This window comes from Ursus americanus, chromosome 2 (genome assembly GCF_024610735.1).
Source record: "Ursus americanus isolate L20-20 chromosome 2, mUrsAme1.1.p, whole genome shotgun sequence".
NCBI lineage: Eukaryota > Metazoa > Chordata > Mammalia > Carnivora > Ursidae > Ursus > Ursus americanus.
The window spans coordinates 64,940,484-64,953,177 of record NC_142128.1 but is presented as its reverse complement, the minus strand read 5'-3'; the positions used below and the strand labels follow the sequence as shown (position 1 = coordinate 64,953,177).

At 46.5% G+C, this 12,694-nt stretch overlaps 1 protein-coding gene across 5 annotated transcripts in view; it reads left to right on the top strand.

Annotated features, from left to right (window-relative positions):
- The window catches only part of SRGAP2 (SLIT-ROBO Rho GTPase activating protein 2), a 232,051-nt gene that overhangs the window by 160,855 nt on the left and 58,502 nt on the right, over nucleotides 1-12,694 (top strand). For 3 of the 5 annotated variants that reach the window (XM_045787496.2, XM_045787495.2, XM_045787498.2), the window contains exons 6-8: nucleotides 2,503-2,718; nucleotides 3,329-3,457; nucleotides 10,987-11,211. In XM_045787496.2, the coding sequence (XP_045643452.1) occupies nucleotides 2,503-2,718; nucleotides 3,329-3,457; nucleotides 10,987-11,211 (570 nt within the window). The remainder of the gene's footprint in view (nucleotides 1-2,502; nucleotides 2,719-3,328; nucleotides 3,458-10,986; nucleotides 11,212-12,694) is intronic. The other 2 variants (XM_045787499.2, XM_045787497.2) reach the window with 1 other exon arrangement.

The following is a 12,694-nucleotide window of genomic DNA, read 5'->3' as shown; positions in this document are numbered from 1 at the left end:
AATTTAGACTTCTGAGTTTTTCCCCGTGTGTGTGTGTGTGTGTGTGTGTGTGTGTGTGTGTGTGTGTGTGTATTTTCCGCCTTCCGAGTTCTATCTTGACTTCCCTATTTCTCCAGTTATTTTGGCATCAATTATTTAAGCTTTGGCCTCTGGACACCACAGTTTTTCCTTGAGTTGAAGGATACTAGCTATACTTCTTCCACATTGCCACAGAGGAGAGATTTGCTGTCATTAAGTCATTTCAGCAACCACACTGATTGTAAAATTACCAACTGTGGACATGACACATTTCCCAACCGTGGAGAAGAGAAAAAAACACAAAAGAAGAAGTGGTGCTTGCCCTTAGGAATTCATAGTTTCTTAGATGAGGTAGTGTTTTACTCTTTCAAAGAGAGTTCTTTAGTGGGAAGGAGCAATATAAATCACTAATTTTCATTACTTCATTGTTGTCTTCTTGGCACTATTCCTTTAAGTCCTTTTTTGTCTCATATTCATTCATAAGGTTTCTTTATCTATCATGCATCTTCATGAAATGGAAAATCACTTTCTTAAGAATCATTCATTTTTATAACTGTTCATTCAAGCTTTTGAATCCATATTCAGGTGAAAAGAAAGAAAAAGTAGTCTCCTGAATACCCTTCCTCAGCCTGGAAAACAGATGCCTCTTCCTCACTTCTTAATCATCCTGGAATCTGGAGGACTGTTTGAATTACTTAGAAAGGTTTTTAATGCAACCAGTTTTTAAATATCATTTCTCCAGTGTAGAGAATGTAGAGAGTTAATATTATACTTAGGGGAAATGATGTCAGGTTGAAAATAAGGTAAAGCTGATGTAAAATGTTCTGTATCCAAAATGAGACGTTTAACTCTAATGAACTTTGATTTTGTCGATGGGCCAATATTCTTTATTCTTTCCACCACCTCTCACCAATCCTAAGGGATTAGTACACCCATAAGGTCCCTCCAGGAGTTCTCAACCTCAGCACAGTGGACATTGTGGGCAGACAACTCTGTGGTGGGGGCTGTCCTGTGTACTGTGTGGTTAGCCGCCTCCCCGGCTTCTACCCACTATATGCCGGTAGCAAGCTCCCAAGTTGTGACAATCAAAAATGTCTCCAGATTAGCCCTTGCTTAGGACTACTGCTCTAACATGAAGCCATTCATGAAACCAATTCCTCTTTTCAAACTGGTCATGACTAAACCTAACCTTTCCTCCCAACTTACCCAGCTCTGGTCCTATTCAGAGGAAGACACTGGTGCCTCGTGGCTCAGAGTGTGGACTTTGTGGTCTGAGAAACCTGGGTTTGAATCCTGATTCTGCCATGTACTAGCTGTGTGACGTTGGGTGGGATAGTTTAATCTCTTTGAGCCTCGGTTTCCCCATCTTTAAAAGTGGAGATAATCACATGTCTTTCCAAGAGGAGTTGTGAGGGTTCAATGAGGCGACGTGCTTAACGCCACTGACACACAGCTCATACCAAGTAAGCGATAGAGATTGCAATCCATATTATGCCCTTCCTCCCCTCTGTTGTTCTGTCTGCAGCCCCGCCCCACACACGTGCACCCAACTCCCACACTCTTTCTCCCCCTCAGAGAGATTGCATGGCATCAAAATGTCAGCACTCTTGGTCTTTGGCTTGCTTAGTTGTAATCGGCATTTTTAATTCCCAGATAGAAGCTAGAGGCTCCCTGTGTGGAAACAGAGCTCCAGCAGGGACGAGCAGGCACCTTGTGGCTGGAAGTATATTCGGGAGGAAACACACACAAGTTCTAGGCTTCCTGGCCTCTTCATTAAGAAAAGAGATTGGACTCCCAGACAGTGGCTTTCGTGGGGAATTTGAAAATTGTCTTGTTCTCCTGTCACACTACTTCCTTCCTATGGCAACTCTAGTTTCACCCGACATGGGTTTTATTCCTTCTTAGACTCACCTGAATTGTTGTGTGGGTTAACAGTCTTCATAGGGCTGTTTTCTAGATCCCAGGGTTGCTATAATGATGAAATGAGAAAAATGCGTATGTAGCAGTTGGCACATTTTGTATCTGAAAGGTCCAGAAAGTATCGATTACTCCGCAAAGCTGTGCTGGCTTCCTCAGGGTTCCTCACCTGCCGGGGGATGGCTTTGCTCTTGGGATCCGAGTGGTGGTGGCGTATGCTGCGTACTTGGCGTTGTGAGCTGGCTAAGCGATAGAAATTACTTAGCCGATATAAAAAAGTCATGATTACAAGTGTTGATAAATAGAAGGAAATAATACATGATGGAAGACATGAAGACATTTTAATAATATGACATATTGGCTCTGCTCAGATGCTGCTTTCCTGCGCTTTGGGGTGGTCTTTGATATGCAATGTTGGCTGAACCAAACATTTAAGAAGTTTTCCCTTAAGGGCATGAGGATACTGCTTCATGTGGGACAGGTCCAGCTGAATCAGGTGGTCTGTAAAGCAGAGAACTGACCCTATTGGCTTGACCTCTGGGGGTGGGGGCGGGGGGTGTCTTGCAGGTCATGAAGACCTATCACATGTACAATGCCGACAGCATCAGTGCTCAGAGCAAGCTAAAGGAAGCAGAGAAGCAGGAGGAGAAGCAATTTGGAAAATCGGTAAAGCAGGAAGACCGGCAGACCCCACGCTCCCCTGACTCCTCGTCCAATGTCCGCATTGAAGAGAAGCATGTCCGGAGGAGCTCGGTGAAAAAGATTGAGAAGATGAAGGAGAAGGTGTGTATGCTTCAGCAACTGTAGGGACTGGAGAGGAGCACTGTGGAAGTCAGGATTGATAGGAGTTTTCCAGTAGGTGCCATGAAGAGCAGAACAAAGAATCTTATTCCTTTAGTGCCCAATGGCCAAAAGTGAATCCTCGCTATCTGCCCTGGAAGAAATTCTGGGTGCTGGAAGAACTTGGGCATGGGAGCTCCAAGTTTTTCACCTGTAGCAGATTCATAAGAAACAGTGGAAACCTTTTCCAAGCCTGGGGATAGGGGGCGGGGGGTGGACTGCAGACCTAGGGCTTGGCTTCAAATGTCACATATTCAGGGACAGAGGTAGTGACACCTTCTTCCGGGTGGCAGTACAAGGATGGAGAATGGTGTTTGCAGATAGAACCAAAGTGGGACATGCATCTAAAGTAGGGAGCCTCATTAACCTTTCCTGGATTGATCTACATTATGCCCTTGAATCTCATTAAACAGAATTAGAACCCAATTTAAGGCAGACGCGCACAGGGAGTAGCAGCACAATTGTGGTTCTCGAATGTACTGTACTTTCATCTTTTAGAGCACAATCTCCCCTTTAAAAAAAAAGTAGAATTGAACTTTTGTTCCCTTTTCAGCGCCAAGCCAAGTACACAGAGAATAAGTTGAAGGCCATTAAAGCCCGGAATGAGTACTTACTGGCTCTGGAGGCAACCAATGCATCCGTCTTCAAGTACTACATCCACGACCTGTCTGACCTTATTGATGTAAGTGCTTAAAGCTGGGGGTTCAAGGGCACCTTTTTCCTGGTTTTGGAGGGCTGGTCAGGTGTTCCCCAGTTCTGTTGCTCAGGCATTTTGGAGCATTTTGAGAAGAATTATGAAGATAATAGCCATGGTCCATTAGGGGCCTGCCATGTACCAGATATGAGGTGAAGCCCTTTATACTTTATCTTATTCAGGTCTTACTACAATCCTGGGAGGAAGGCACTCTTATCTCCATTTTTATAGTTTAAAATTCAGAGTTTAGATGACTAACCCGGAGTCAGCTATTAAGTGACAGAGGCAAGATTCAACCCTAGGTCTGATTACTAAACCCGTGCTTATAACAGCAATGCACTTCTGTCTCCCAGCAAATGTTCCCTTGAATCAGGTGCGTGCATGTAGGAGTGAGCGGCAAGAGCTGAAGAGTTAGAATGCCATACCTTGCATTTAGATAACACTTAACGTCTCTCGGCATTACTTCATTTGACTATCCTATCACCCTCTGGATCACTGTTACTATCTCCAGTTTGAAGATTAGGAATCTAGGGCTCAAGAAGGTTACTTGCCCTCAGCTACACTGCAGTTGAGGGTCCTGGTCAGTTAGGTAGCTAGATGCCCTTGACCTATGGCCCATGCCTTCGGATCCGTGACACAAAGGTGATGAGAGGAGCAGAGGAGTAGGCACATGTGTTTTGCATACGTTAGGTACAAGGGATACGTTCTTTGTCTTTGGCCATACAGGTCAGCCTTGGCCTTGTTTCTTCTGCTGCTTTTCTTCCAGCTTTATAGTTGAGTGTTGCAGTCTCTCTCACCTGCAGACTCGCTCCTGGCCCAGTTCCCGAGCCAGCCCTGCCTGCAGCAGCAGGAGTACACCCTTCCCTCCAATCTTCAGGGTGGTGGCCCTGGAGCCAGCTGACTTCGCGTCAGCAGCCCGGCCTCCAGGGCCTCAGGCGTACCTGGGCCAGTCTCCTTTCTGAGGCCTGATTTTTGCCTCTGGCTGTTGGCGGGTAGCCACTGGGCTTTACAGACTTCTGGCCAGACCTGGCACACTTGCCTGACTTGGTTTCTCAGTGAATGAACCTGCCACACTTCACAACAGCATTTGGGGTCTGGTCGAAGATTCAGGTCATCTGGGGCTTGGCACTGACCCGTTTTGGAACTCTGCCGTGCAGAGCACCACAGTTCTCTCCCACCTCTCTCCGGCAAACAGAGGAATTGGACTTGATCTTGGTACTGAAATCTGGCTTCATGTGCTTGGGGAACTTCTCTATACTAGTTCCTTCTGCCAGGGATTTCTGATTCGGTAGATGTCAGCCTCTTCATGCCCTGGGTGTCATGGTCCTACCGGTAAGTGGAGCCCTGAGGTCTGTTCCAGGCACTGCTCTCTTCTTTTTGCTTGTTGATGCCAATCTCAGCACTGTCCTTCAAGGGAGGTCAGTGCCCTAAACAGGATCCTTTCTCCTCATGAGGGGAATGGCTCTCTGCTGTTGGTTAAAAAAATCAGACCATGCAGTCCATCATACCTCTTCCTCCGATTTGTCCTTTCCTCTTGCTTTTGCCCCCAGAACAACTCTCCCACCCTTTTCACCACAATGCCCACCTCGGGGGAGAAAGGGGCTAAGGCTGTGTCAGTCATAACTTTGCAAGCCATAGACCCTCCGTCAGATATGCATAGATGTTTTAAAATCAGTCCAAGAAGCAAGCTATTTTGCACCTTATTCTCACTTAAAAAGAAGAGGAGGAGGAAAGGTGTGTTAGAGCCCATCTTCACGGGATGCGGTATGAGGCCTCATGAGAAAGTAGCCTACCAGCTTTGTTAGCGCTCAGCCAGGGTGTGGGTGTACGTTACTGTGATGTGAGTGAGCCTGGGTTGGTAGCGTTCCAGGCCACTCAGATATAAAGTTGCTCTTGTTTTGTTTGTTGTTTGTTTTATTTTGGTTTTTCCTAAGGTGAGGACAGATTCATTACTCTTCTTCTTTTTAAAACTGATAACATTATGCAGCTAAGTAAATATTTATTTGGAATGAGGCTATGTGCTTAGCATCAAGGGTACAAAATGTATAAAATAATTTTTGCCCTAGAGATATGCAGAGACCTACAAAGAGATAATTTCTATGTAACTGGCTAACTGCAATGCTGAGGGAAGCCCAGGGGGCCCTAGAAAAGTGTTCTTCAAACTAGAGGTCATGATCCATTAGGGGGAGTCATGAAATCACTTTTATGGATTTCATTTATTTTTTTTTTTTTGGATTTCACTTATTTTTTTAAAATGAATGAACTAGAATATAACAGAAGAGACTAGAATAGAATAGGAAGGAAAATAAAATATCTAGGTACATCATACTTCATAAGGTTACGTTTTATTTTGTGAAACTGTTGGGTGTGCGTGTGTGTGTGTGTGTGTGTGTGTGTGTGTGTGTGTGAGACAAGATGAATTTCTTACTGTGAGTTGGAAGTCAAAAAAAATTTGAGTCACTGCACTAAATACAGAGGAATGTCTCTTAGTCTCTGTAAGCTTCATGAAGGCAGGAACCAAGTCTTTTCTTTACCTTAATATATAATCTGGGGCACCTGGCTGGCTCAGTTGGAAGAGCATGCGACTCTTGATCTCAGGGTTGTGAATTCGAGCCCCATGTCAGGTGTAGAGATTACTTAAATATGTAAAAAAAACTTTATATATTAAGGTATTCTTTTTTAAAAAAAAAATATACATCGTGCTTAATAATAGCTGAGCACATAGCATATTTATTGAAGGAAGAAAGGAATAGAAGGAGGAGGAAGAAGGTGATTTCCTAAGGCAAGATTTTTTTTTTTCCTTTTTGTGCCTTTTAATACTGGCTGGAGATATAATTTATATACACTGCCTGAACTTCAGTGTTACAGTTTCAAGAGTTATGATAAATTCAAACACCCTTGTAACGTACATCTCTATCAAGATAGAAAATATTTCCATTGCCTCAAACGTTCCTCTCTTCTCTGCCCAGTCAGTCCCTCACCCCAAGGCAACCACTGTTCTGATTTCTTTCACCATAAATTAGTTTTGCCTGTTGTAGAATTGCACGAAGATCGGCTTTTACAGTACGTACTTTCCGCACCTGGCCTTTTTTGCCCAGCGTGATGTTCCTGAGTGTCACCCCTGCTAGTGCACGTGTCAGTAGTTTCCTGGATGATCAAGGCAATAAAAATGGCCCAAAGGACACCTTGGCAACACACCAGCAGTTAGGGCAGGAGTGAGTAGGGAGCCTGGGTACCTTGGCGTTCAGATCTTGACAGGATCCAGAGCTTGCTTTAAGACAAGGGACAAGTCTTGTGCCAGTCTGTTGCCCTCTGTGTTACAGGCACCATGCTGCCTCCTTCCTTGTGGTGTGGAAGTGTCATGTGTGCTGAAGGCATTGAGGATAAGTGAAGAGAAGTTATTTTTGTCAATGCCAGTACATTGACACCAGAACTAGCCTTTGACTTTGTTTTATAATATAAGAAGATTTAAACTTGGACTGTAGAAACCCCCACGAGGCATCTGACATGCACCAGGGAAACCTTGACTTCAGGCCAAAAAGACACTCTGAGCTGACTTGAGGGAGTCTAAGAACTGTAGGCTCGTTGGAATGTGGCTTTCCTCCCCCGTACTCCTGTGGCTTTCCCAACCCAGGAGCAGATGGATGAATGAAGAACAGGGCATTGTCCTCATGCATAGCTGGGGCTTGTGAGGGCTACGCACATGGGTAGAGAGTCTGTGACACCATGAGCACCCAAGTTGGACATGAAGGAACGCAGCTTTCTTCATAGGAAATTTTATAAAGGGCATTTATTTTTCTCTTCTGTGTGAACTAGACGTGCATGTAATGAAACACCCATGTTTCTTTTCTAGGCCTTCTCTAGAGTCTCTGGGTGAGGACATGAACTAGTAAAGGGTTAACGAGCTGTCAACTCAAGTCCTCACACATCTGGATGGGCTATCATTAAATTCTTATAAAAATTTGATTTCCCCTGAGAGACTTTTCATCAAACATTTATATAACCCAGAAATGGCCAGGGGAGCTCGGCATGGCCACAGAACTCATCAGAAGCCACCGAAAGCATACTTTGTCCCCGTTGTGAGGAAAATAATGTGCTGCCTTTACTCACTGGGATTCTCCTGGGAACAGAGATGAAATATTCAAATCTCGTTTACCTAACCTTGCCAGAAATTGCTTCTTTGCTAAGGCCTCGGTTTCTGGCTGTTGTACGAGTGGAGATTTGTGGATAGCCAAGGCTCTGTAAAACCTATTGCGAGTCTCCCGGGTTGGCTGGAGGCACCGAGGAGCCAGAGGGCACATTGTGAGTCAGACCCCCACTCCCTGGCACAGAGAAGCTACAGAACGGTTATATAAATGAGGCAGCAGGCAGCCAGAGAAAGCTCCCTGCCTTCCATAGGCCATACAGAGTGAGCAAAACAAGGGGCTTCAGTGGCCATGTCTACCCATTTGACTTAGATCGATATTCAGCCTGAATGGATTATTTCCTGAGAGGCTAGAATCTGTATTCTGGGCAGAATTGGTCCGTCCACTGATGTGTATTAAATGCCTACTGTGAGCAGGGCTTCTTGGTGAGGGATACAAAGAAGGAATGACACTGGCCAGGCGCTCTTTGAGGCTTGTCTTCTGGTTGGGGGTGATAGGAAATCACAAGTCTCAGAGTGAGGGAGTATGTTCTGTGTCACGTGAGGGCTGGTGTGGTGTGGTCCTGAGTAGAGGCCAAGGTCAATAGATGCCAAGGTTGCAGGGCTGGCTGGCTTCCCAGAGGTGGGGAATTTGATTTGGATTTTGAAGATGGGGTCCATTTCCAACAAGTGAGAGGAGTGGAAAATATGCTGGGAAAAGGGCAGAGGTCAGTGGATCGTGGTGATTGATGTGGAAGTGTCTGCATGGTGCCAGATGTGTGTAAATACATTGCCTGTTATCAGCCTCACGATAGCCGATGAGGCCGGTGTTGTCCCCACTGGAGGCTGAGAGAGGTTAAATTGCTTGCTCACAGTCGCACGGCTGATCTGAGGCCTGCTGTTCTCCCATACTCTGCCCCAAGCAGGAGCGTGTCCTTGGTTAGGGCAGAAGAGTCTGAGGAAGGGAGTAGAGGGAGATGATGTTGATGGTCAGACTGCAAGACAGATTAGAATTGGTTCCGGCTGGTGACCTTGCTTAACTTCACGGAGCCTCACCGTTCTAGTCCGGGAGATTAAGATGATACCAGCCTCACTGGGATGATTATGAGGAGTCAGATGTAGACTGTACATAAAGCACTTAGCATGCGTAAGCATCCTAACTAAAATAGCGGTATTTTTAAATCCCCAAACTGAGGAAGGTGGACTTCACGATAGAAAAGACTAAAAGCTTCTGTAGGTTCTTCAGCAGGGGAGTGGCATAACAAAAGCCAGCCTTGAAGACTGTGATGCAGACAGCACTGGTGTAGGATTAGGGTATGAATCAGGGTAGAGGTAGAGAGAATGGAGTCACCAAAAATACAAAGGTGATGAAGGGCGCCCCGCCTCCCCCTAATTCTCTTCTGCACTAAAAAGCTCCCCACTTGCTCAGCCCTGTGGGCCATGTTACTTCTGCTCACAGACGCGCAACCATCCAGCTCGTCATCGGCGTCTGCATAGAGCTAGTCAGGAAGGTTTCCAAGTTCAACGGCAGCCTGGCTAGACCAGCAGCATCTTTCAGAGGAGGAAGGGCCCCTGCACGTGAAGTCTTCCAATCAGCTGCTTTTGTCTTACTTCCATTTGCTCTTCCCTCCCAACTGAATGTAATGTCTTTCTATCCTCCGCCTCTAGTTAAGCTGTAACCGCTGTTCTCCTACTGCCTCCAGGCACCTGCCAGCGCCTGTTGGCACCGCCCCAGAGCCCAGCCCGACAGGCGCTCTATCGCTGAGCTTCTTGTCAGAGGCTGGGAGGAGGAGGCACAGCACGTGTCCTTTCTCCCCCGATCGTGGCTGCTCCGAATGTGAACACGATGCAGGGAAAGGCTGGGGGGCGTTAACTTGATGCCTGCCTGTGGAATGAAACAGCAGTCAGGCAGATGGTCTGACTTTAGCCATGGATTCTTCTCTGACGTTTCTTCTTGGGTTCTGGATCTCCAAGCTGCTTAAGCAATAGAGGGGATAATGGGTGGCCAAGGAATTTGGATCTCGGGGTCCTTTGGGAGGGATGGGGAATATTGTCATAGAGTTACAGAATGCCATTGCTTGAAGAGGGCCTTAGAGATTATAATTAGTCCCAAGTATTTTTAGACTTTCTCTCGAGCAGAATTCTTTCTTGATATCAAACCTTACAAAGAATCCCAATCTCTTGGGGGCCTGGGTGGCTCAGTCTGGTAAGTGTCTGCCTTTGGCTCAGGTCATGATCCGGGGTCCTGAGATGAGTCCCGAGTCAGGCTCCCTGCTCAGCGGGGAGTTGGCTTCTCCCTCTGCCCCTACCCCTTCGCTCATGCGCGCACGCACTCTCTCTCTCTCTCTCTCTCAAAAATAAATAAATAAAGTCTAAAAAAAAAGGATCCCAATCTATTAAGTAGATAAAAGAGCAGAGCTGGTTTGGTTAAACCAGAGTAGGAGGCTCCAAGTCCCACTGGTTGCGGCCCTTTTACCCCCTTCGCAAGGGCAGCCTGAGCGGTGGCGAAGAGCCTTACAGTTCTGATCTGCAGCTTGAAAACCGCCGACGTGGCCAAATCTGTTCATTTTACAGCCGAGGATGCAGGTTCAGGGGTGGGGACTGGCTGTTCGAAGGCTGTTTGACTTCCTGTCCAGTGCTTCTTTTTATACTATTACCTCTCTCATACCTTTTTTTTTTTTTCAATTTTGCTTTAGAAAATCAGAATCCTTTACATGATCTGAATTTTCCCAGTAAGACTGACACTTAGAAATTTTTGGTCTTTTAAATGCTATTTCTGCTGGGCGGGAGTTTTAGTGCAGAAATCCGAGTCTGCTGCTAAGGCCTGTTCTAGAACATCGGGAGCTGGTGGGGGTGACGACCACAACAGGGTCTGCTCCCCATTCTCTTCTTCTCCCACTGGAGTTCAGTGTTGGTGTTAGCGAGCTGCTCTTGCAACACTTATGAGTTGTGAACCTTAAATGCTAAAATGGCCTGGCTTGGTTCGTGTGTAGTGACTTGACCACAGTGACCCTCAGGGAGTGGCAGGCTCTATTTTCATTGTTGAATTTTGTTATAATGGTATCCCCAGAGAAACCCGAAAGTGGAAGAGGATTCCCTTCAACCCTCAGCTCTTCTCTTGTTTACTGAATAGCCCTGTGCAGCATGTGACAATGTAATTTCCTTCTGTCCTGTTGAGTCCTCTTCCTTCCAGTCAGCCTGTAGTCCTCTGAGGTGTGTCTTCCATTGAATTGGGAGTGGAAACCAGAAATCTCACCTGGATCTTGGAAGTCAGAACCTCAGCCTTCATAGCCAGTCCTGTTGATATGGTCAGAGCTGCCCTGGGGGCCACCTCCCTTTCTGCCCAGCCTTGGGACTCTCTATGGTTTGCTCATGTGCCTTCTCCGTCCCACAGCAGTGTTGTGACTTAGGCTACCACGCTAGCCTGAACCGGGCGCTACGCACCTTCCTCTCCGCTGAGTTGAATCTGGAGCAGTCAAAGCACGAGGGTCTGGATGCCATCGAGAATGCTGTAGAGAACCTGGATGCCACCAGTGACAAGCAGCGCCTCATGGAGATGTACAACAATGTCTTCTGCCCACCTATGAAGTTTGAGTTCCAGCCGCACATGGGGGACATGGTGAGGCCCCTTCCCGTCACCGTACTCCCTAAGGAGCTTGAGCTCACTTGTGTCTGGATTCACCGCACTAAGGCCACATTATTCTGGGGAGAGCAAGGCCTGGGGCTGGCTTCCTGTAAGGCGGGTGAGGAGCATCCACTCACTGGGCAAGCAAATAGCGACTGAGCAGCAGATAGTGACTGAGCACCTGCTGGGCTTGACCATAGATATTGGGGATTAGGGCCCTCGGGGAGCTTCCAGTCTGGTGAGTTGAGAGAGGGTTGGAAATATGCATAGGGAGGGGCACCCAGAGGGTCCAGCAGGATCAGAAGAGGTGAAAGACAGCAGGTGTATAAAAACTAACAGTTCAGTATGGTAAGAGGGAAAGATTTGGAGGAGGCCTCCAAATAGTGAGTCTGGAAGAAGAGCTGAGATGCGGCCAGATACCCAAGGCTTTTGATGGGGAGGGAGGGCTAAGATGGGCAATAATGATGTGATCTTTTGTCACTTGGCAGAGATCTAAAGGATCTTATTCTCTTGAGATTAGAAGATTGCAATAAAAGAGGTAGCTTTGCCTGGGTATTCAACAAAAAAGAATGGATAAGACAGACAAGATAGGAGTTAAGGTGTCCTCCCAGAGGCCTGATGCTATCTGCCCAGGCTGGGGAACAGGAACATGGGGACCCTGTTTTGAACTTTTTACCTCTAAGACTAAAACAAGAAGGGCCTAAACAAAGTGAGAGGAATGAAAAGCTCTTTGGTTTTCATTACTCTGAATCTTTTGGTTTCACTTGGAACCTTATCCCTGTCGATAGGAGCTACCCTTTAACCTCAGGGCTAAATCGGAAGAAGGCTGTATAGGCTTACATAATAGAAATAGATGGGGCTTCAGGCGTGTTGGATTTAGGAGTGGGAATTTATCAAGACTCAGATTTTTGTTGTTGTTGTTGTTGTTTTGTTTCTCTCTCTCTGCTTCACATCTTGTATCTTGGCTCTTTTCTCAAGCAGGCTCTCATCCCATGAGGGCAAAGTGACTATATTTCCAGCCTAAACTTCTTGTAGGTCCAAATCCAGTAGAAGGAGTATCAGCTTCTCTCCTAGAAGCCCCCACAAACTTCTCATTGCATCTTCTTCATTCTGGTTGGCTGATGTGTTTATCTCTGAGCCAATAATTGTGGCTAGGTGACTGCAGTTAGCTGATTGGCTTATGCCCAAGTCACATGGTCCACCCTGGAGTTGGGGAGAGCCTCATCCAAAATACATGACCTGAGTTGGGGTGGGGGGAGGTTCCCCCACAGGATAGTAGACCAAAGTTGCCAGGAGAAGGAGGAAGGGATGCTAGGTGACTGAAGAACAACCGTGTCCTCTCAACAAGGGAATGGTGTTTCCAATAGGATTAGTATCCAGATGCTTTTCAGAAAACCCTGCTCCAGAATGCCAGCTGTTGCCGTGTAACTGGGGGATTCGCTGTCATCGATAGTCCGCAGTGGAGAATGGGACATTT